Source organism: Nicotiana attenuata, unplaced genomic scaffold (genome assembly GCF_001879085.1).
Source record: "Nicotiana attenuata strain UT unplaced genomic scaffold, NIATTr2, whole genome shotgun sequence".
NCBI lineage: Eukaryota > Viridiplantae > Streptophyta > Magnoliopsida > Solanales > Solanaceae > Nicotiana > Nicotiana attenuata.
This window is the reverse complement of record NW_017673684.1, coordinates 33,232-58,578: the sequence shown is the minus strand read 5'-3', so window position 1 is coordinate 58,578 and position 25,347 is coordinate 33,232. Positions and strand designations below refer to the sequence as shown.

Sequence of the window (25,347 nt, the reverse complement as noted above, 5' to 3'; positions counted from 1 at the left end):
CTACCGAAACTTCCCGAATTACACTGACCTGATTCCTTTATAGCCAAGGATATGTAGGCAACCTCGGAAGCAGGGTGCGGTCAAATCTTTCAAAAATGCTTCCCACGGAGTATTCAAACGGGCAAAAATCGCTCGTATCCGCTCACGTTATCTTTGCACGAAAACTCTTCTTGTTCCGAGCAAAGAGGGGCAGCTGTGAGTACGTGATTTTTCCCTATATGAATTACTCCCATAAATTCAATCAAAATAAATTTTTCCCATTATTTGCAATTTCATAGATTTTTGTAGCATTTTTTGTTAATTGTTTGCATTTGTCTGTGCACGTTTATTTTACCTAATTCATAAAAAATACATTGCATTTGCATTTAGGATTTAATTTTATATTTTTGAATTAATTAGTAATTTAGTTGTTTTACAAAAATAGAAAAATCACAAAAAATAACTCACTTTGCATTTTTAACTCTTTAATCTTAAACTTTGTAGTTTTTTCTTTTAATTTGGGAATTAATTATTTGTTGTAAATACTATGTTGGGTAATTAATATAATTTGGTAGGTTAATTTAGTTTTAAGAATTAATTTAGGTTTTAATTTTAAAAGAGAAGGAATTTGAAAAATGAAAAGAAAAAGAAAAGAAAGTGAAGAAAAAGCTGCTTTGATTTTGGGCCAATTTGCCAACCCAATTAAAATCCCCAAGTTCTGTTCAACTCCAAGCCCAAACCCACGCCCCAACCCGGTCCAACCCCACCATAACTCAAACGACGCCGCTTCACCCTATCTCATCTCAACTGTTGGATCTCATTGATCCAATGGACCGAAACTCGACCTCCCCTAGGTATATTACTGTCTGAACGACCCATACCCCCCTCCCCCCATTCCATTTCCCCCTCATTCCGTCTCCCTCTCAAACCCTAGAGACCGCCGCCCTTAAATCCCCACCGTCTCCGCCTTACTCCACCCACCGAAAATCGCCTCACGGCGGTTCCGGTGGTCCAATCATTACCAAATTAACACCATAAACTCCCCTTCACCCCCCCTCCCGTTTCAAATCTCCACTACATTTTCTTCGAATCCCTCCGATTTCGGATCTGAATCCAAGACCTAAAAACCCTAAATCTCCAAATCCACCCAAAATCGCACCCTATAACCCTCACGCACTCATGAACCCAAACCGCTCAATAGTTCCCCCAAAAACCCGACCAAATTTGCCCAATTCCAGATCTGCGACATGCAAAGCTTCAAGCCCAAAGCCTTCAAGTTTCCGAAGATGATTTAGTTTGAAACTGATGTTGGTCGTTTGTTCTCAACAAGAACATTCGATTAACATTAGTTTTAGCTTAAATCAGAGCAGCCCGGATGTTCTTCTGAGCCAACCGCCGTCCGTTTAGCCTAGGTATCCCGTTTGTTTTCTCCGTATTTTTCTTTGATTTCTCTTCCCATTTTCCTTTCTTTTCTTCCCTTTTCCTTAATCTGTTTTCTTTTATTTTTCTTTTCTTTTGACCAGGAAATAAAGAAACTTGGATAATTATAATCCATGGATTAATAGGATCTCTTATTGCTCAACCAGTAGTGTTTTAGGTTTTATTTAGATTTATTAATTTGGTTTGGCTCGTGCTTAATTAGTCTAGTTCGTTGATTACTGCAAGGTTCAATCATCATTGCGTCGTTTAATTAGTTTAAATATTTCTGGTCTAAAGTTCATGTTTATCTGGGTCTCACTATGAACTTGGTTCATTTTAAGTTTGTTCAAAGTTTTTGGCTCTGTGGGTCTGTTTTTGATCCATTGGTGATTATTTGTTTTGATTGGTCCTGTTTGCCATATTTGTCAATCCTTAAAGATCTGTAGGAGGCTAATTGTAAGTAAGGAAACTTAAGGGGGTCCTAAAGGATTTAGGAAGGGACTGTAATAAGCAGGCTGTATAAGGGTAATTTAGGGTTTTCTATTTAGGAAAATATCAGATTAGTCTAGAACAAGGGCAGTTGGCCTCATTTGGTTAGCTGAAGTACTGAAACCAATGAGAAAGGGACAACTGTCCATTTTCTGTTAAGAAAAGATGCCCTGTGAAGGGTATTTTGGGGAAATCCCATTGCCTTGCCTTGGAGGGTACACAACAGATTTCTGTTGTATAAATAAGGCCCTCCCCTCACTCCTTTGGGCAGCCATTGATACTCTGAAAATACTAAAAAATTTGTGCATTAGTTTGGGCCAAAACTGCTTGGAATTACACTCTAGGAGTACACTATCAGAGTCATTTTAACATCTCAAAAACCTCTTGTTTTGATCTGGGTTCAAAAATGGGTTAAGAAAGTCGAATTGCTGTGTTGATCTGCTGAAGCGCATCTTCTTCTGCTGCTGATTCTCGCACTTTTCTTTTGCTCTAATTTTCCCAGGTATTTCTTGGATCTCCTTAGCGTATGAAGTGCAAAATCTAAAGCCATGTAACTGAGATGGAATTCAAAACATATGATGTTTATTGAATGATGTTCCATGTTCTAAGATCATGCAATTCTGTATTATTTTAGTCTCATTGGATATGTTTATTTTTGATTTGGTCTGAATCTTGTTTGTAAATCTAGACAGGTACTCTAATTTAGACTACTGGTGCTTTAGATTGTTTGAAATCCTGCTTATGTATGTGGACTGATTAGGTTTGTTGCAGTAAGGACTGATTTAGATGAGTAGCATATCTTTTGCGAGGTTTTGGTTGAGTTGTTTTGAGCTAGTAAGGCTCAGTCCACAATAAGTCCTTCTCATAGTATTGTTGTTAAATGTTGGTTTTAATATCTAGACAAGTGTAGGAACTATTGTTGCACTTTGATATCTAGTTTAAATGATTAAAGTACTCTACTGTTAGATGCCTTAAATATATAAGTTCAACTTGGATGAGTGGTAGTTCTGATTTGCAAATGCATATGACTTGTGTGTTCTTTGAACATGTAGTGCTCTATTCTGCAGTTTAGGTTTAAATTATCTGGTAAATTTTTATTTGGTTTTGGTGAAATCAATCAGCTTAATGTATTCCTATGGTGTTTTGTCAATAGGAGAGTCAGAACACTTAACAGGGGGTTTCAAACTCAGGTTCATGTAGTGCTAACTGCAGCAAGTGATTAAAATCATGTTAGCCTTGGGTGTTTATGATTGATGCCATTTATTTCATGTTTGTCACAAATTTTGATAATGACTGGGCTTAACATGGGCAGACGGCAAGCAGTCTGTTAAAATGGGTCCTTTGGGCCTGTTTTGTTCCCATCTCCCTGGCCCAATTATGGGCCCCATCACATCTGATAGTTTGATAAAGTATACGATTTTCTTTGCTTGGTCAAATGGAGAGGGTTCTCAATGCTGGGCCTCACGCTGAGCCCAACCGGCCTTGTATTCCATTCCGAGAATTTTCACGCGACAGTCAGGCTTGTTGCTAGCTTAGGCCCCATTAAACAACCAAATACTTAATTTCTTTTAATGACGGTCTTTTACTTATTAAGTTTAGTTGAACCTTGGCCTGAAAATAAATTCAAATCCATTTAAACCCTCTTGAATTAATTAACCCCTTTTAAGATTAAGTTGAGGTGTGCCATATTAGATAACACCAATGTTTATGGCCCTCAAAGATTAATTAGACTCTTTTAACTAGATTGAGGTGTGCCATCAAAATTAATCTATGGACCTCACATGTTATAATTAGGCAATAGGATAAATGTTCGTAGAAAAGCCTTTAGGGCCGTTTAAAATACAATTGTGATTGTGTACACATTTGCGTGACATAATTGCGATTCTAAAAACCAATTCGGAGTATGCGTTCGCGCAACTTCGATCAAACTTTCTTAATAATAAAATTGGTTTTCATAGGCTACTAATTTAATTTAGTTTATATAGTCCGAGGTGTGCCATCCAAGTTTAATCATACATGGCCCTCGTATTAATTTCATAATTTAGATAATAAATAACAAATGATCGTAGTTTTTCTTTAGGCACGCTTAGCATATTATCGTGGTTGTGGACACGTTTGCCAGACATGATTACGATTTCTAAAAACAAAACCGGAGTATGCGTTCGCGCAACTTCGGCCAAACTTTCTTAATAATAATAAAGAGTTATTAATTGTGGACATGTTCACGTGACATGATTTTTGACGCGCCCAAACAAAATGGGTACACGTGCGCGCGACCCGTTTCAAGATAATTTTCTTAATTAAAAAACGGTGAAAACTAAATGCACATAGGTTTTAAAATCAGTAATTAAACAATTTTAATTGAGCCAAGTATGATCAAAGCGACCGTGCTAGAACCACGGAACTCGGGAATGCCTAACTCCTTCTCCCGGGTTAACACAATTCCTTACCCGAATTTTTGTGTTCGCGGACTGTAAACAGAGTCAATCTTTCCTCGATTCGGGATTTAAACCGGTGACTTGGGACACCATAAATTAACCCAAGTGGCGACTCTGATTTCTTAAATAATTAATCCCATTTCGATTGTCACTTAAATTGGAAAAAACTTCTCTATCCCTTTCGGGGTAGTAAAAAGGAGGTGTGACAAAAGTATGGTAGAGCGACGAGGTTTTAGGAAGACAGTAGTAAGGATAAGGAAAGACGAGTGAGAAGGTGACAAGAATGGATAAGTCATCGGGATTAAGCCCATGAAAACAAAAGAGCTGATGGTTTATCTATGTTATAGAAAACTTAGTATAGCCTGAATGAACTCAAAGGAGTCTAAGGGTAGTAACATTTAGAAGAGATGGAACACTGCCATGGTAGTAGAATGAGGGTGTAATTGTGGTAGATAAAGGATGACGTTTGGGCCTTCGATTGAGTAATGATTTGAAAAAAGGGATTTCAAGAATTGTACATGATTAAAATGCCCCCACCTATAAGATGAATTACGTTGGGATACTATGGAATACGGTTATTGGAGTATAGTATCGCCGCTAGGTGAATTAGGCAAGTCACTTCAGATTTCCCCCGATGAGACGTAAGCCCTAGTGGCAATGTATTACATAAGAAGTTTCAAGTTCTCAGTAGTAGATTGTAGATCGATATTGAGGTGAATCAACAATGGATGGATAAAAGTTATAAAGTATGAGATGAGGTTAGGCACTGGAAGCCTTAAAGGGATAAATATTACCTTAGCGTGGCTTCCGTCCCTAGTAGAGAGAGAATGTTAGGCAACCCGAAGAGCTAGTGGATGGAGCAAAGGGGAGCTAAAAGCAAAAGAATGTCTTGTTGAAGTTTTCAGAATAAAGTGATAGACACAAATATTAGCAGGGAAATAAGAAGGGAGATAATGAAGCATTATGAGTAAGATGTGATACATGGATGGAAACGGTAAATCAAAAAAATAACAGTATTACAGAGTCTATAGTCAAGTGAAGGAGAGGTGACAGGCCTTGAGACAACAAAAGAGTATAGGCCATAAATTCATATAGATAGATAACCGGGTCTATGAAATAAGATATAGCAATATTTGTAAGTTCAACAAAGTATCGAGCGAAGAACTTCAGTACACCTATAGATGCCAAGAGGGACACCTTGTAAAGTTCTGTATATGTTCACAAAGTGAGGCCTAGAGATTGGCTAAAAGCTGTAGGAAAAAGGAGAGGAGAGTCGCATAGGCGCACATACAAGGGCAAAGTCATACGGACTGCATGATAGAAGGTAACAATAGTTACGACATTGGAAGAATTCCAACGACAAGTCGTGGTGTGAGAAAGAGGCCCAAAGGGGGGAATACCCTGACCTTTGGATTTATTCACAGAACAGTTGCCTAGGTGGCAAGGAGAGTACTAAAGTATTTGAAAGACATAGGTTATGAAAATGATAAGTGCATCAGTCAACATTCGAGGACGAAAGTTCCAAATGAGGGAATGATGTTGCACTCTGGAGTATTACGACGATGTTACACCCCGTAGTATTGTACGTTGGATTTGTCGTAAGATAATTGACATCAGTTCAAGGACAATATTATTTTGAGGTTCAAACAAGTGATAATTAAATTCGTGAAGGTGAGAGGGTAAGCAAATCGAAGAAAATGAGTTTTATCGAAGTTTGAGATTTTGGGATAAAATAAAATCTAAGCTATAGTACCCCGTATTTACGGACTAGTGTCATACAAGGTACCGCATGACCATGATAGTAAGGTATACAAAGTCGGTTAAAAGTGATGAGTATTTTAAGTAATTTGAGTTAATTCATAAATTATGTGGATAATTGGATAATTATTGATTTTTAGTGGGAGATTATCTAATTAATTAAAATATTTGGATAAAGATTAAAGAACCTTAACGTGGCAGCAAATGCCTTAGGAAATAGTGACTCTTAGTTCATTAGGTTAGGTGGCATAATTAGGAAGCCTTTAGGCAAAACTTAGCCACAAAAGTGGGGCCCACAAGCCAACAAATTTAAGAGATCTCTTTACCTCAGTATTGGATACTAAGCTTGCGAAGTAACGGATGGGGGCTCAAATAATTTGTTTGAAACTTCATAATACGATAAAGCGTGAGATTTGAGATTCTAAGAGAGTATGGTGCAATCTTTCTCAAGAATATCATACGGATTTTTCCCTACTTCGATCCGCCGTTACGTGTTTTATCACAAAAGACGTGTGTTAGAGAGATTGTCAAGAGAATCGGCTCATGTATGCTAAGGCTATCCCTTATTTCCTTTTGGCATGATCCATACGATACAAACAAAACGAGCAAATGCACAATTTTCATAAATGACTCTATTTATAGAAGTACTAGAAGTACCCATGTTCTTGATTCCCCACGTGTCTTAATATTATATCTTCTGTTCATGGGTCTCAGAAAATACGTAAGTCGATAAAGTTTATTTCATGATATTAATCAAAGTCGTAATGATCTTATGCCATACCGAGAAATCTTATTAACTCACTTTTTATGCATTACATTCAGTTATACATGCACATTGACCCATGATCATATGGCGTTACATACGCGTATGTGTATGTGTGTGTGTGTGTATATATATATATATATATATATATATATATATATATATCACCATGAGGAAAGATTATGGCGTTATATACGCACCACCACCTGACCAGCTGGTATGCGTTGATGATTTTACCCACAATGACCGAGATGATATGATGGGATGCCCTCAGAGGCTTGATGATGTTATGTACGCATATACCCATGCATCATGTGACATTTATACGCATATGCATGATGTTATAAATATTAAATGATTCACATAGCTATTTAGACTTACATGTTGAGTCTTTTACTCCATGTTTCTCTCATGTCTTTTATTTACCGATTTTCATTGCTCACATACTCGGTACTTTATTTGTACTGATGTCGCTTTTGCCTGGAACGCTGCATTTCATGCCCGCAGGTCCCGATAGACGGGTTAAGTGTCCTCCAAGTAGGCTATCAGCTCAGTGGAAGGTGTTGGTGCGCTCCATTTACTTCAGAGTTGCTCATTTGGTCACTATGATTGGACATGTATTGATTAGTATGGTGAGGCCCTGTCTCAACCTTTATGGTACTTATCTACTCTTAGATACTTGTGGACATATGTCATGTATATAAAATATTGTATGGCCTTGTCAGTCTATGCTCAGTGTAGTAGTGGTCATTTTGGACTTATAGGCGCGTAGACCAGCAACGTTGGATGCTAAGCTTGCCAATGGATGGAGCTCAAATAGTTTGAAACTTCATAATACGATAAAGCGTGAGATTTGCGATTCTAAGGGAGTACGGTGTAATATTTCTCAAGAATATCATACGGATTTTTCCCTACTTCGATCCGCCGTTACGTGATTTCCCGCAATTGATGTGTGTTAGAGGGATTGTCAAAAGAATCGGCTCAGGTATATTATGGCTATCCATTCTTTCCTTTTAGCATGATCCATACGATACAAGCGAAACGAGCAAATGCACAACTTTCATAAATGACTCTATTCATAGAAATACTAGAGGTGCCTATGTTCTTGATTCCCTATGTGTCATATTATTCTATCATCTGTTCATCGGTCTCACAGAATACGTAAGTTGATAAAGTTTATTTCATGATATTAATCAAAGGCGTAATGATCTTATGACATACCGAGAAATCTTATTAACTCGCTTCTTATGCATTGCATTCAGTTATACATGCATATTGACCAATGACCAAATGGCGTTATATACACGTATATATATATATATATGTATATGGGGTATGAGAAAAGGTTATGGCATTATATACGCACCACCACATGATTACCTGGTATACGTTGATGATTTTACCCACAGTGGCCGAGATGATGTGATGGGATGCCCTCAGAGGCTTGATGATGTTATGTACACATATACCTATGCATGGTATGCCATTTATACGCATATACATGGCATTATAAATATTAAATGATTCACAGAGCTATTCAGATTTACATGTTGAGTCTTTTACTCCATGTTTCTCTCATGACTTTCATTTAGTGATGTTCATTCCTTACATACTCGTTACTTTATTTGTATTAACGTCCCTTTTTCCTGGGGACGCTGTGTTTCATGCCTGCAGGTCCCAATAGACAGGTCAAGAGTCCTCCAAGTAGGCTATCAGCTCAACGAAAGTTGTTGGTGCGCTCCATTTGCTCCGAAGTTGCTTGTTTAGTCTGTATGATTTGGACAAGTATTGATTGGTATGGCGGGGCCCTGTCCCGACCTTTATGGTATTTATCTACGCTTAGAGGCTTGTGGACATATGTCATGTACGTGAAAGATTGTATGGCCTTGTCGGCCTATATTTAGTGTACGAGTGACCATTTTGGTCTTATAAGCCCATATATCATATGTATAAGTTTGTATTACATGTTGGGTCACCTATGTCGAGTATTCCCTCATGTTTTATTCTAGTAATCTCACGGAAGCCTTTCTGTCTCATTCACCTATGATAGTATGATACGAAAGATACGTTATGTTGGTACGCGGTTGAGTAAGGTACCGAGTGAACGTCGCGGCCCATCGGTTTGGATCGTGACACCTATAAATCCATACATTATGCATTATGCTCTTACCATTAGAACAAAGTCCGAGCAGAGCATTTGACTTCTTTTTGTAGAGTTTTAATCAAATCCAAATTGATTACGGAAGCAAATAAGTTTCTTAGTAGGATATGATTCATTCAAATATAAAAAGACACACGAGTCAAACAAAAATCAAAACAAGAAAAAGAAGGGAAAAAATAGAGAAACATTCCCCTATGGGCTATGATATTTATTTTCAAAGTTGACCATATTAGAAACACCATTTGAAGAGAGGATCTAACCTTTTTTATTTAAAAGGATCTAACTTACAGAGAAAGAAAAATGTGAGGCAGGATCTGTCCCCACCCTGTACATATCAAAAATAGACTTAAAAAAAACATCTGTCCACCATTTTCAACTAATCTTGGACCCATTTCTTCATCAGTCATCACCCCCGCCCCCCAAACCCCCACCCAATTTTCCTCCATTTTTCATTATTGCTTTCATTCCTTCCCTTAGAACGCACACACAGAGAAGAACTGAAGTGAGGAAGATGGGTATACCAAGAAACACAGGAGAAGGTGTGGATGTGCTAAGTGAAAGAGCAAAAATGATGAGAGATGCAGTGGAGAAGAGTCAATCTATTACAGACAACGTGGTGAACATCTTGGGTTCATTTGATCACCGTCTTTCTGCTCTTGACACTGCTATGCGTCCCACACAGGTCAGCAATTTTCCTTTTTCCTGATCTAATTTTGATCAGTACTTGCTAATATTTGCAATTACATTTTTGATCAGTTTTCCTGTCTATTGTTTGCAGATAAGGACTCATGCTATTAGGAAGGCTCATGGAAATATTGATAAGACTTTAAAGGCTGCTGAGGTTATATTGTCCCAATTTGATATTTCTCGTCAGGTTTGATTTTGCTTTGGCCTCTATTGTTTGTTTTGTCGTTTGGTTTGCTTAGATCTGATAGACTGCTCTTTTTAGTTTACTTAACTGAACATGAATATGGTGGTGGGTGGTGGTGATGTTTAATGGTGGTTGTTGTGGGTGCTGGCTGGCGGTGGTTATTGGTAGTGGTGATGGTTAATGGTGGTGGTTGTGGGTGCTGGCTAGCGGTCAGTTATTGGTAGTGGTGGTGGCTGATGGTGGTGGTTGTGGGTAGTAGCCAATGGTAACAGTGGTAGTTAAAGATGGCAGTTGATGATTTTGGTAGATGATTGTGATAGATAATGGTGGTGGCAGCTGATAGTGGTGGTTGGCGATAATGACGCTGGCTCATGCTGGTGATTTCCGGTGGTCGTGGTAATGGTGTTTGGTGGTGGTATTGTAAGTGGTGGTTAGTAGTGGTGACAACTGAATGTGGTGATTTGTGGTGGTCGTGGTAACGGTGGTTGGTGGTGATAATTTAAATGGTGGTTAGTAGTGGTGACAACGAATGTGGTGATTGACGGTGGTAACAGCTGAGTGTGGTGATTGGCGTTGGTGGTGGTAGTTGGGCAGCGGTGAAAGTGGATGGAGTTGTGGTGAAATACTTTCTATCAGAAATCCTGGAATAAATAACATTTTAAAAATATTAGAACTTAGTATATTTGTTAGTATTCAAATATGTAGCAGAACCATTAAGTGGTTGTAAAAGAAAAGAAAAACAATCAAATGCATTTAATGATCGAGATCTCGATGATCAAGATTCTAACCTAAAAACAAACACGCTTAATGAAATGACTGAGATCTGAATGATCAAGATTCAGACCTTCATTAAGTTCAAAAAAATGAGACCTTAGTGTTTAAGATGAGCTGAAACTTCCCTCAATATATATGTGATAAGTTTCAGTCTTTCAGATGTATACAAATAGATATAGATTATAAATGAGCATAATCTTCCTAGAGCTAGAAGTGTGATTGGGATAACATTTGTGTAGTGTATAAGTATACCCCTTGTACATGAACATAGGACAGAAAAGAAAAGCTTATTTTTCACTATCCATTTCCTTTCTTGAATTTCTTGTGGTATTAGAGTTTAGGCTCAAACTTGAAGCGTGATCGTAAAGCTCTCCCTAAACCATCCAGCCATGACCTCTCCTTCAAACTCCAACCTCACACTTTCACCTCTTCATTCACCAACTCATCGCTACTTGTTCTATCAAGCTGAAACTGTCAGGACAAAAATCTTCTAACTCATGCATACTTTAAAGGATCGCCATTTTGTAAATGATGAACCTCTATCCGCCACCCCGGACCTGCAGAATGATAAAGGAGAAACAAATCCTAACCCCAAGCTCACAGAGTCTAAGAACATGGCGTTCTTGTTTGAAGTTGGCTCTCTGGTCCTCAGAGGGTGCTCGTGCTTCGCAACGGAGCAAATGTAGCTTTTTCTTGAATCCAATTAGCTACGGGAACTGAAAAATGATATTCTCTTATCATATAATTTTTCAGTTCTTTCTTCTTATATCATGATGTAAAAATGTGTTTCATTCCAGCTTCTATCATTTTGGGCTCTCCAATTTTGTAACAAGATCAAAAGAGAAGGGCAAAAGAATGATTTCTCCAATACCCAAATCTTCAGGATTGTAAAAGTTGAACCCAAAGACTGCCGGCAAAAAGCCCCTGTAGAATATGAAAAGAATAATTGTTTGCTGCTAGCCTGCTACATTTTCCCTGTAAAAAGTTGAGTGTAGCTGGAATATGATTTTAGAAAGAATATTCTGCTTTAGATGTATTGGTTAAACCGCTCTTCTCTGGGAGCCAAAAATCGAGAAAGTGAAAGAAAATCCACTTTGAAAATGTTGTCCCTTTGTGCCTTATCAGGTGCGAGAATCCTTTATATCTTTGTGATAAATTTTTTCAGATAAGTTGGTCTTTCTTAAATGCACATTTTTAATTTAGAACTTCTTAATTAATGGTAGCTTTATTTTAGGCTGAAGTTAAAATACTTAAAGGGCCACATGAGGACCTAGAAAGTTATCTTCAAGCAATTGAACAGCTGAGAAACAATATTCGCTTCTTCAGCAACAACAAGAGCTTCAAGAGTAGTGATGGAGTGCTCAATCATGCTAATAGTTTGCTAGCCAAGGCTATCTCAAAGCTCGAAGAGGAGTTTAAGCAGCTCTTGTTATCTTATAGGTTTGCTAACATTTTTACTGCTTACAACATATTCTGTTTGTAGACTTATTCTTGAAACCTTGTTTTACACTTTATTCTGATCCTGTTTCCTAGATACTTTGCGTGTAAATTCTTTCCCAGCAGGAATTCCATGAAAACCTATTTGTAGACTTATGATTGGTTTGAAATTCAAGTATTGATATTGATAGGAGTTGTAGTTTTCTCCTATTTGCCATATAAAGATTAGTGAAGTATTTAAGGAAGTTAAAATGGTTGTTTCAGTGCTCTTTAAGTTAACCTTTATTTAGGTTGTGATTATACCCTAGTACCATTTTCGGATTTGGGATTAGAGGGGCATCTTGTGAGGTATATCCTTGTAAGTTGTTGCTATAAGTTCTAAAATCCTATGTCTTGCCTATGTTCTTAATCTTCAATACTCCAACGAGGCTTCAAAATTGAAGTAGAAATGCACCCAAATACTGCTATTTGACCTTCCAATTGAGCTTTTTGATTAAATAAGAATTCTACATTTTCAGTAAACCTGTTGAACCTGATCGGCTGTTTGAGTGTCTCCCAAATTCAATGCGACCATCGTCTGGATCACCTGGACACCAGGAGTCTAGTGGTAAGAACCGTCTGTCCAATAGCAATGCTGAGCAAAATGGTGCAGAAAATGCTGTCTTCACACCGCCAACTCTTATACCTCCAAGGATCCTGCCTTTACTGCATGATTTGGCCCAACAGATGGTTCAAGCTGGTCACCAACAGCAATTTGTAAAAATATACAGGTAAATATCTATTTCTAACCATGAACTATATGATCTTGACATCTTGTACAGACAATGTTGCTTTTTAAGTATAATATCCTGGAGAAAAGATCAATCTGCCGGCCTAAAAGCTGAACTATTCTCTACGAAGCAGTTCAGCATTTGCAGAGAAATAGGCGAAGCTTAAGATAACTGCGATACATGCTTTGACAATGTCTGGCTTAATTTGACACGTAATCTGAGTAGATTAATTTGGAACCGAAAGTCGAACTTATGGACTGTTGACACAATTTCCGCTTGTTGCAGAAGTTTAAATGTCCAACACAGTAAATAAGGTGCTCATCAAAGTGGTTATTATGGCTTTTGGTATTCTTTAGTCGTAGTAACAACAATGATAGCAGTAGAGGATGCTCTTCTTCTCATTATTTTATACATATATATATATATATATATATATATATATATATATATATATATATATATAGCAGAGATGAGGATGTTAAGATGGATGTGCGGACACACCAGGTTAGATAGAATTAGAAATGAGGTTATTCGCGACAAGGTGGGTGTCCCCTATTGAGGACAAGATGCGGGAAGCGCGGCTTAGGTGGTTTGGTCATGATAAGAATGGACCTTGGGCCTAACTCAACCCCAAAAGCTAGCTTGTGATGTGAGGATTGCTCAAGACCATATAAGGAGACCAAGATACCCATAACCCACCGATGTGGGACACAACTCAACACCCCCTCACGCCCAGGCCTGCTACTGGAGCGTGNCAGGATAAATAAGATTATGACTGAAGACTTTAAAAAAAACGTGGGCGTGGCCCCAGTCGAGGACAGGATGTAGGAAGCGAGGTTTAGGTTATTCAGGCATGTGACAAGGAGAGGAACATATGCCCCAGTAAGGATGTGTAAGAGTTTAGCCTTGGGGGTCTGCGGAGAGGTAGAGGTAGGTCAAAGAAGTATTGAAGAAAGGTGATTAGATAAGACATGGCACTACTTCAGCTTACCGAAGACATGACCCTTGATAGGAAGGTGTGGAGGTCAAAAACTAGGGTATAGGGTTAGTAAGTAGTCGTACTTTCTTATTTTCAGATTATTATCCTATCTGTTGGTTCTTTCACTTCAGTTATCTTGTTATCTTGCCGGTGTTGTTGTTTGCTGCTATTGTTTTTTTCTTTTTCATCTTTCCTTGAGCCGAGGATCTACCAAAAATAGTCTCTCTACCTTGTCAAGGTAGGGGTAAAGTCTGCGTACACATTAGCCTCCCTAGACCACACTTATGGGATTATATTGGGCTTTTTGTCGTTGTTGTTGTGTGTGTGTATATATATATATATATATATATATATATATATATATATATATATATATATATATATATATATATATAAGGTCTGCAATTTGTACTAAAAGTTTTTGGAGTGGAAATTGGTTAAACCTTAACCAGTGATTACCATATTTCTACAATTGAGCAAACCATTCCTCTTGAATCAGATCATGAGGAAATCAAACTTTTAAACTCAAAGTCTATAGAAAAATATAGGCAAAAATACAATTATCTCCATTTTTGTTTAGTACAAATTGCAGCTAGACCTCTGTCCAAGGAAGGTCTAGACACGTCTCTACCCCTCTGTCTTAGAGATTCTAGATTTTTAGACTTCAATGATTCCCTCCTAGTAATGGTAGAAACCAGCCTTTGTAGCGGTCCAATTTACTTTGATTGTTTTCCTATTTTTACAGTGTCTCTTAGAGATAGAAATATCTTAGATCCTTTAACTCTGAATGTTAAAACAGTTAATTATAAAACTAAGACTGGATCCTTACCAGTAGCAATTATTTATAGGATACAGTATAAAGCCATGAGTTCAGCCTTTAATACTAGAGCCATGAAAACCCTCCATAAAGGAGAAACTGTTCTTTTTAAAACAGATCTACAAAGATCTCATCTGTCAATACCAAGACCCATTTCTTGGAGCCAAGTTTCTCTACCACAAAACTGGTTACTAAAAGATGCTACTCAGGCCGAGAAACCGGAAAATACTACGGTCTCTCAGATCCAACAATATTCTAGCAGATCTGTAGCCATTGCCTTCCAAAGGTCCCTTAGCCAAAGAGTCTCTGTCTCTTCCTCTTCAGCACAGTCTGAGATTCAGTCTGGAAGACATTCAATATCTTCTTTTCCTTCTAGGATCGAAACTGTTAATTTTGACTCTAGGATCCCACAAGCCAAATATTCTGTAGAAACAGCCCCTCCAACAGAAGTTAATTATGAACAACCCCAATCTCCCACTTAATCAGCTTTAGGTGCTGAATTAGGTGTTTTGGAAAAAGATTTTCAAATTGATATAGAAAAACTTCGAGCAAATTTTTATTTACAAGAAAATATTTTCAAAAGAACTTGGTTTTTCCAGAATTTTCAAGGAGACGAAATAAAAAATCTCCAAAATATTTACTATGAGTCTTTAAACTTCATAAAAGAACAAATTAATTTCTTTCAATGGTTTGAAGCTTATGCTGAATATCACCAATTAGATTTTCCTTTTCCTAAATCAGTTAACGTTTCGAAAATTTGGAAAACTTCCTCTGGAGAAGAAGTCATCTCACAACTTCTTCCGACACAAGGATTTTCAACAAGTTATGCAAATACTTCAGTAATAGCTAATCCTTTCAAATTAAAAAACGAAAATGAAGCTATTACAGGCAAAGATATTAAAAATATTTTGAACAAAATAATTACACAAACAAAATTTACAATCTCTTGGTGAATATTTAGTTACAAAACAACCTTCAGCATCTACTAGTTCTAAGCTAGTAGAAACCTCCACTTCTTCAATCCCTTTGTTTAAACCTTATGAGATCCCTAGAACTTTCGCTACAGAACTTCGGATCTACCAAGCTAAAGACAATCCTCAGTTCTCTAACCTTCAGCGTAGGATCCTAGAAATTGAGAACGGGTTAAACTGGTTAAACCTGATGCCAGTTCTGTGACCTTGGCTCTGATACCAAGGGGACCGGAAGCGAAGCCCCTAAAAGATTAGGGAATAAATAAATAAATGTAAGGACAGGAAGCAAATAACAATATGATAATTAAACATGCAGAAGATACAGTTAGAGTGCAAGCAAATAAATTTATGGGGCAGAGCCGACCATGTAATATAAAATGTGATAAAGTAAATTAGGTGGTTGAACCGACCATAATACAGAGTAATATAAATGTAAACTTGGGCAAGAGTAAAATAAATATAAACTTGATTATTATTAAAACTAAAAAATTGATAATACAAGTTAAAAACTTATATTAATATACTAGAGAGAGAGCTCCAACCAATTCTAGAGAGAGGGAGAGAATTCTTTCTCAAATGGTAGTGTAAGGTGTGTGTCTTACAAGTGATAGGGGGAGGCTATTTATAGCCAAAAACTAAAAATTATATAGTGTTTTGAAATGTCATTCATGATGTCATTAGGAGTAAGTGCTAGCTGATGTCATGGATGATGTCAGCTGTGATGTCACTGTGCTGTCATGCTGATGTAATCTCTGATAAATTCCTCAGAACATTAAATCAGAGTCTTCTTCTTTTTCTTTTGATGATTTTTCAGATGAAGATGCTTGATTTTGTTGACCTGGAATTTGTGTCTTGAGGGTATCAATAATTTTCTCCATTTGCTGAATAAAATCAAGCCTGCTACTGGAACCGGCTAGTTGTGCATTTGCAATGGACTTTTGTTGTAAAAATAAAATTTCGGCAGCTTCTGTTATAGCTAGATACTGCGGATGAGACAAAAACCACTTTTCTATTGCTGGCACATAGGCTTCGGATGAATCCCACATTTTGTACCATTTGCAGTGGCCTTGGAGGGCTAACCATGGTAGTCCTTTATGTCCTTCTGGCTTGTGGAAGGAAAATTTCTGTGAGTATATCCATGGGATATGAAATCTGTGGGAAAATTGGAGGAGTATGGGTATCTGCTGCTCACTAGAAAACTTGTGGCAAAAATAATCATATCCTTCTTTTACTGGTGCTGAGAGGATTTCAGCTCTATGACCATAAGCAGGACACCACTAATGTATAAACCACTGAGGGAATTCGGAGGTCAATAGTTTACTCCAGAGGATAAACCATGAATGCTTTTCAAGTTGGTTTTGGAAGGTGAAAGCATTCATCCATGCTGCTTGGTAGTCATAATAATTGTAAAATTGTGGATCAAAAGGCTGAGAAAGTCTTTTGTATTTAGCTGGATGGGTTCCCCATTCTTTTGGTGAGATAATTTTGTTAATCCACACCGTAGTATGTGTGACATATGATTGGGTCTGCTTTTCTTTGTGGGGTTTAAACAAGCAAGACCTGGTATCCGTGAGAATGAACTCATAATATTTTTGGGTATGTTTGTGAGTATTTTGGATGAAATTTGCTGAAGGGCTAAGTATTTTCTTAGCTACCTCTTGGGGGTTGGAATGCCGGAGTTCTGGTTCAGCTTGAATGAGTGGGTAGACACTGTCATTCTTAATATAAGTGGGTTCCTTGGGGAAGGAGCCTTTGCTTGAAGAAATAGGTTGTGGCACTGGTGAAGAGAGTGCCTGGTTGGTTGTAGTTTTTGGGATGTTGGATAGACATCCAGTACCTGCAATGGGGCTTTTAGCCTCCAATATTTTTAGTGTGGTGCTTCTAGCAACCACAGGAAGTGAAGAGTCCGTGTGACCTTGGGCCGCCACGGGGTTGGAAGAAGATGCGTGGCTTTGTGCCGCCACATTGGAACAATAACTTTTATATAATTGGTACTGATCTCTCAGTTGTTTTTTAAATAGTCCAGGCATGGTCATTTGATCTTTAATTCCCATGAGTTGGCGCCGTTGCATGAGTTCTTCTGTCCAAAGAGAAGACATGGTCTGTGCTAGTTGAGTTTGAGCTTGTTGAGATTCTTCTTCCTCAACTAGGTCTGCCCATTTTTCCGGTCCAACTTTTAAATACAGAAAGCCATCAGACTACGTCATGAGCGGAGTTCCCAAGTTCATATGATAGAAAGTTCAGGGCCCATTCCAATTTCCAGTCCAAAAACTCCCCCGAGAATTCCTGCAGGGGAGATAAAATGCCAAGAAAAAAGAAAGTAGAAATTTCAGATCGCTTACTACCTGCTCTTCCTCCGCCGGAGGAAAATATTACTGAAGTAGTACCCAAACAGTCCGCTACAGATGTTTCCAAACAACAAACCATTTCAGTTGCCTCCCAGCAACTCTCAAAAGGCGCAGCTGGACCAAGCCATCCCAAATACAGAAAGCCATTAGACTACGCCATGAGCGGAGTCCCCCAAGTTCATATGATAGAAAGTTCAGGACCCATTCCAATTTCCAGTCCAAAAAAAGAAAAAATAGATAAGCAAGTTCATATGATAGAAAGTTCAGGACCCATTCCAATTTCTATTAATGTTCTCTCCCAAGAACAAGATCTTCTTCTTGAAATAATAAGCAATCTCCAAGACTCTGAGCAAAAGAAGTATTATCTCGAGCAATTCAAACGAACAATAGATAAGTCTTCTACATCTTCCTCTAGTGTCTTTACCAATCATCCTCAAGTTGCCAATACCTACAATATTACTGATATCCTCAGTAGATTCCCTTCCCAAAAGCCTAAGGTAGTAACTATCCAATATCTCCAAACTGAGATAGCATTCCTTAAGGAAGAAATTCGAGAAATTAAGGCTAGACAAGAATTAGACTGTCTTGTTCTCCAACATCTCTCTACCAAACCTGAAGAGCCCAAACTAACTGAAACTAAACCAGTTGAACAAAAAGTTTTTATCAACCACCTCTCCAGAATTTCCATAAGAAAATAGCATATAAGAGTCATCTTAATTGTCAATAAGTCCTTTACCTTGGATATCATTGCCTTATTTGATATAGGTGCAGATCTCAACTGCATACAAGAAGGTCTCATTCCAACCAAGTTCTTTAAAAAACCAAAGAAGGTTTTAGGACTGTTAACGGCGGGAAACTAGGAATTAGCTTCAAACTCTCCAAATGTTGAAGTTAGAACCTCCCTAGAAAATTCTCCATTGTCAGCCTCAAGTTCTTTCCTATTAGTAAAAGACCTTACTAATTTAGTTATATTAGGTACTCCCTTCATCGAGGAGCTCATACCTTATGGTAACAAAACAAGGAATTCTAATCGAACGTATAGGAGGTAGAACCTTTCTTCCTTTTGATAGACCTCCGACGGCAAAGTTCTTGTCTACCATAAAAAGTAAAGAAGCACAGATCAATTTTCTCAAAGAAGAAGTAGCGTTCCAAAGGTTATAACAGCAACTTCGAGATTCTTCTCTCCAATTCAAGATAAAAACTTTAGAAACCAAAATCCAAGAAGAACTTTGTGCTGATTTACCTATAGCCTTTTGGAATCGCAAGAAACACATTGTTAGGCTTCCTTACGAACCTGACTTTGATGAAAAAACCATCCCCACAAAAGCTCGTCCTATTCAGATGAATCGCGAGCTAACCATTCATTGTCAAAAAGAAATCGATGATCTTCTTGAAAAACGCATCATTTTTCCAAGCAAATCCCCTTGGAGTTGTGCTGCCTTTTACGTCACAAAAAACTCCGAAATTGAACGAGGTGTCCCTCGATTAGTCATCAATTATAAACCTTTGAACAAAGCACTTGGCTGGATTAGATACCCTATTCCAAACAAAAAGGATTTACTTCAAAGGCTTTATGATGCAACTATCTTTTCAAAATTTGATCTTAAATCAGGATTTTGGCAAAAATTCAAATAGATCCCGAGGAAAGGTATAAAACTGCTTTTACGGTACCATTTGGACAATATGAGTGGTGGAATGTGATGCCATTTGGTTTAAAAATGCTCCTTCCGTATTTCAAAGGATAATGAATGATATTTTTAATCCTTTTTCAAAATTTATTATTGTCTATATTGATGATGTTTTAGTATTTTCTGCTAGCATAGATCAACATTTTAAACATCTAAAGGTTTTCTTTAATGTTATCAAAGAAAATGGATTAGTTTTATCAAAAACTAAATATAGTCTTTTTCAAATCAACATCCGATTTCTTGGACACAATATCGAGCAGGGAACCATTGTCTATATTCAAAGATCCATACAATTTGCTGACAAATTTACTGACCAAATTTTAGATAAGACCCAGCTTCAAAGATTTTTAGGATGTGTTAATTATGTATCAGATTTTATTCCAAGCCTTAGCAATTTGCTAAAACCTCTCCACGATAGGTTGAAAAAACCTGCACCTCCGTGGACTTCAGTCCACACCAACGTTATCAAAGAAATCAAATTGAAAGTCAAGGACCTCCTTGCTTATCTCTTCCTGATCCTTCTGCATTCAAAATAGTTGAGACTGATGCATCGGACATTAGTTATGGTGGCATTTTAAAGCAGAAAAAAGATGACAAAGGAACAAATTGTTGCATTTGCAAAAAAACATTGGGAGTAATTCCCAACAAAATTATCCTACAATTAAAAAAGAAACTTCAGCAATTGTTTTGTGCATTTCTAAATTTCAAGCTGATTTACTAAATCAAAATTTTTTGTTAAGAATTGATTGTAAAGCTGCAAAATCTGTTTTACAAAAGGATGTACAAAATCTTGCTTCTAAACATATGTTTGCTAGATGGCAAGCTGTTTTATCTATTTTATATTATCCTTATGGAACCCAATAGTCTCTTGAACCAAGAACAGGAAGCATTAAAGTTATTATCGTTAATTTTGTTGTAATTACTTGTAGATCTAACCCATGTCTTTCTTCCACCCTTTCTCCTCCCTTTCAAAACATTCCTTCTCTTCTTCAACTTCTTCATCTTCCTCCTCCAATCCCAAACTCAAAGAAGAAATTAGCTTTTCTGATTTGCAGCAATCAATTGATGACTGGAAGATCCCTAAACATCCACAGTCCACAATTTACAAGTCTTCACGATGGCCCGAGAATTCTAGCAAGGGAGATAAAATGCCAAGAAAAAAGAAAGTAGAAATTTCAGATCCCCCACTACCTGCTCTTCCTCTGCCGGAGAAAAATATTACTGAAGCAGTACCCAAACAGTCTGCTACAGATGTTGTTTCCAAACAACAAACCATTTCAGTTGCCTCCAAACAACTCTCAAAAGGCGCAGCTGGACCAAGCTGGTCCAAATACAGAAAGCCATCAGACTATGCCATGAACAGAGTCCACCAAGTTCATATGATAGAAAGTTCAGGACCCATTCCAATTTCCAGTCCAAGAAAAATGGGCAGACCTAGTTGAGGAAGAAGAATCTCAACAAGTTCAAACTCAACTAGCACAGACCATGTCTTCTCTTTGGACAGAAGAAGAATTCATGCAATGGCACCAACTCATGGGAATTAAAGATCAAATGACCATGCCTGACCTATTTATAAACAACTGAGAGATCAGTATCAATTATATAAAAATTATTGTTTCAATGTGGCGGCACAAAGCCACGCATCTTCTTCCAACCCCGTGGCGGCCCAAAGTCACACGGACGCTTCACTTCCTGTGGTTGCTAGAAGCACCACACAAAAAAATATTGGAGGCTAAAAAGCCCCATTGCAGGTACTGGATGTCTATCCAACATCCCAAAAACTACAACCATTCAGGCACTCTCTTCACCAGTGCCACAACCTATTTCTTCAAGCAAAGGCCCCTTCCCCGAGGAACCCACTTATATTAAGATTGACAGTGTCTACCCACTCATTCAAATTGAACCAGAATTCTAGCATTCCAACCCCCAAGAGGTAGCTAAGAAAATTCTTAGCCCTTCAGCAAATTTCATCCAAAATACTCACAAACATACCCAAAAATACTATGAGTTCATTCTCAAAGATACCAGGTCTTGCTTGTTTAAACCCCACAAAGAAAAGTAGACCCAATCATATGTCACACATACTACGGTGTGGATTAACAAAATAATCTCACCAAAAGAATGGAGAACCCATCCAGCTAAATACAAAAGACTTTCTCAGCCTTTTGATCCACAATTTTACAATTATTATGACTACCAAGCAGCATGGATGGATGCTTTCACCTTCCAAATCCAACTTGGAAAACATTCATAGTTTATCCTCTGGAATAAACAATTACCTCTGAATTCCCTCAGTGACTTATACATTAGTGGTGTCCTGTTTATGGTCATAGAGCTGAAATCTTCCCAGCACCAGTAAAAGAAGGATATGATTATTTTTGCCACAGGTTTTCTACTGAGCAGCAGATACCCATACTCTTCCAATTTTCCCACAGATTTCATATCCCATGGATATACTCACAAAAATTTTCCTTCCACAAGCCAGAAGGACATAAAGGACTACCATGGTTAGCCCTCCAAGGCCACTGCAAATGGTACAAAATGTGGGATTCATCCAAAGCCTATGTGCTAGCAGTAGAAAAGTGGTTTTTGTCTCATACACAATATCTAGCTATAACATAAGCTGCCGAAATTTTATTTTTACAACAAAAGTCCATTGCAAATGCACAACTAGCTGGTTCCAGTAGCAGGCTTGATTTTATTCAGCAAATGGAGAAAATTCTTGATACCCTCAAGACACAAATTCCAGATCAACAAAATCAAGCATCTTCATCTGAAAAATCATCATAAGAAAAAGAAGAAGACTCTGATTTAATGTTCTGAGGAATTTATCAGAGATTACATCAGCATGACAGCACAGTTACATCACAACTGACATTATCTATGACATCAGCTAGCACTTACTCCTAATGACATCATGAATGACATTAGAAAACACTATGTAATTTTTAGTTTTTGGCTATAAATAGCCCCCCTATCACTTGTAAGACACACACCTTACACTATCATTTGAGAAAGAATTCTCTCCCTCTCTAGAATTGGTTAGAGCTCTCCCTCTAGTGTATTAATATAAGTGTTAAACTTGTATTATCAATTTTTTAGTTTCGATAATAATCAAGTTTATATTTATTTTACTCTGGCCCAAGTTTACATTTATATTACTCTGCATTATGGTCGGTTCAACCACCTAATTTACTTTATCGCATTTTATTTACATGGTCGGCTCTGCCCCATAAATTTATTTGCTTGCACTCTAACTCTATCTTGTGCAGGTTTAATTATTGTTATTTGCTTCCTGTCCTTATATTTATTTATTTTTTCCCTAATCTTTTAGGGGCTTCGCTTCCGGTCCCCTGATAGCTCAAGATACCCCAACTAACGATTCTTCTGTACAAATTCTCCAAGAAGTCGATTCTGACCAAGAAACCAATTTAAAGTCAGTACAATTTTCATGACAATCCTCCCCTAGAAATTTCCCTGCTAGAACAGGATCCTTCAACTGGCGTCAACCCCAAAGACTTTACTATTCTAGAGCTACCCATCCTGATGTAGCCTTAGAAGAAAGACCCAATGCAAAACTACTATAATGCAATAATATCTATGAATGAAACATAGATGGTTGTTTTGAATACAATATTTTGGCCAAATTACAGCAAATGACTATGGTAGCCACTGCATACCGAACTTCTCATAACTGTTTTGACCAGCTTATTACCCATGTCTTAGTAGCAGGTTTCACAAGTCAACTTAAGGGATGGTGGGATACCCATCTTAGCGAAGAAGATGAGAACCAAATTCTCTTAAGTGTCCGAGTTGATTCAACGGGCGAACCAATTCTTAAAGATGGCCTTACCATTCCCGATTCAACCAACACCCTGATTTATACCATTATTAAAACATTCATAGGTAGTCCAGGTATCTTTAGGGAAAGATCTTCTGAGATACTTAACAACCTTAAGTGTAAAACTCTTTCTAATTTTAGATGGTATAAAGATTCCTTTCTTACCCGAATCTACGAAAAACTTGATGGAAATCTCCCATATTGGAAAGAAAAATTCCTAGATGACCTACCTAAGTCTCTTAGGGATGTAGTTAAAGAAGAACTCCGGAATCAGCATTCTGGTGAAGTTATTCCTTACGAACGAATGACCTATGGCCAACTTACCAGTCTCATTCAACATGTCGCTCTCAAAATCTGTCGACATGATAATATATTGAGACAATTAGCCAAAGATAGAACACAGACTTGCCGAGATCTAGGTAATTTCTGTGAGCAATTTGGCTTATCACCCTGTAGTAAAAAGCCTCATAAGAGACGAACAACCAAGGATATGGAGATTACGAAATATAGGTCTTCTGCACCTAAGTTTAGAAAGACCAAACTATTTCCTCCTAAATCTTAAACCTTTCCAAGTAAACATTTTTTTTTGATAAGGACCTTTCCCAGTAAACATAAACCAACAAACTTCCAAACTCCCAATTCTGGCAAATGTTTCAAGTGCAACAAACCAGGTCATATAGCCAAATACTGCAAGTTGTCTAACAGAGTTAGAAATCTTGATTTAGATGAGTCTGTTCTTAACCAGATCGAACAACTTTTATTAGAAGATAGTGATACTTCTGATGTTGCTGATGATGAACTTGAACAACAATTTAACCAACTCGAAGACGATGACACAAAATCATCTTCATCCCTAATCCCTAAATCCTAAATCCTAAACCCTTAACTCAAATTATGTAGAAAAGTTAGATCTGAAAATCAACAACAACAACAACAACGACCCAGTAAAATCATACTAAGTGGGGTCTGGGGAGGTTAGTGTGTACGCAGACCTTACCCCTACCCCGATAGGGCAGAGAGGCTGTTTCCGATAGACCCTCGGCTCAGGAAGATGGCAATAAAACAAGAAAAGACAATTCATCAGTATCGTCAACATAACCATAGAAATAGTGACGACATCCTAAAAACCATAAAATAGATGACATGCAATAACAATAACCAACAATAGATCTGAAAATCAAATATATGGATATATGTCTTCTCTCCACTTTTTTCAGGAAAACTGCTTACAGTGTAGATCCGGAGGGATCATAGTGCCAACCTTAAGAGATCTTCTTAAAAAAAGTATAGGATTTAAGAAAGATATATAAAAGAAGCCATATATCTATAGATCTAAGTTTGATATATCAATACCACATAAAAGCAAGTTAAAAATAAGAAATATATATATATATATATATATATATATATATATATATATATATATATATATATATATATATATATATATATATATATATATATATTCACCTTCCAAAACCAACTTGGAAAGCATTCACGGTTCATCCTATGGAGTAAACAATTAACCTCTGAATTCCCTCAGTGGTTTATACATTAATGGTGGCCTGTATATGGTCATAGAGCTGAAATCCTCCTAGCACCAGTAAGAGAAGGATACGAGTATTTCTGTCATAGGTTTTCTAGTGAACAGCAAATACCCATACCCCTCCAATTTTCCCACCGATTTCATATCCCATGGATATACTCCCAGGAGTTTTCCTTCCACAAGCCAGACTCTCTCTACTATATTAATATAAGTTTTTAACTTGTATTATCAATTTTTCAGTTTCAATAATATTCAAGTTTATATTTATTTTACTCTTGCCCAAGTAGATCGGAAGAGC

At 37.4% G+C, this 25,347-nt stretch overlaps 1 protein-coding gene across 2 annotated transcripts in view; it reads left to right on the top strand.

The window, feature by feature from the left end:
* Positions 1 to 9,290: 9,290 nt before the first annotated feature.
* The window catches only part of LOC109217032 (exocyst complex component EXO70A1-like), a gene marked incomplete in the record, with an annotated part of 25,386 nt that continues 9,329 nt past the window's right edge, over positions 9,291 to 25,347 (top strand). For both annotated transcript variants that reach the window (XM_019381258.1, XM_019381257.1), the window contains 4 exon segments: positions 9,291 to 9,689; positions 9,786 to 9,881; positions 11,887 to 12,092; positions 12,608 to 12,859. In XM_019381258.1, coding sequence (XP_019236803.1) covers positions 9,519 to 9,689; positions 9,786 to 9,881; positions 11,887 to 12,092; positions 12,608 to 12,859 — 725 coding nt within the window.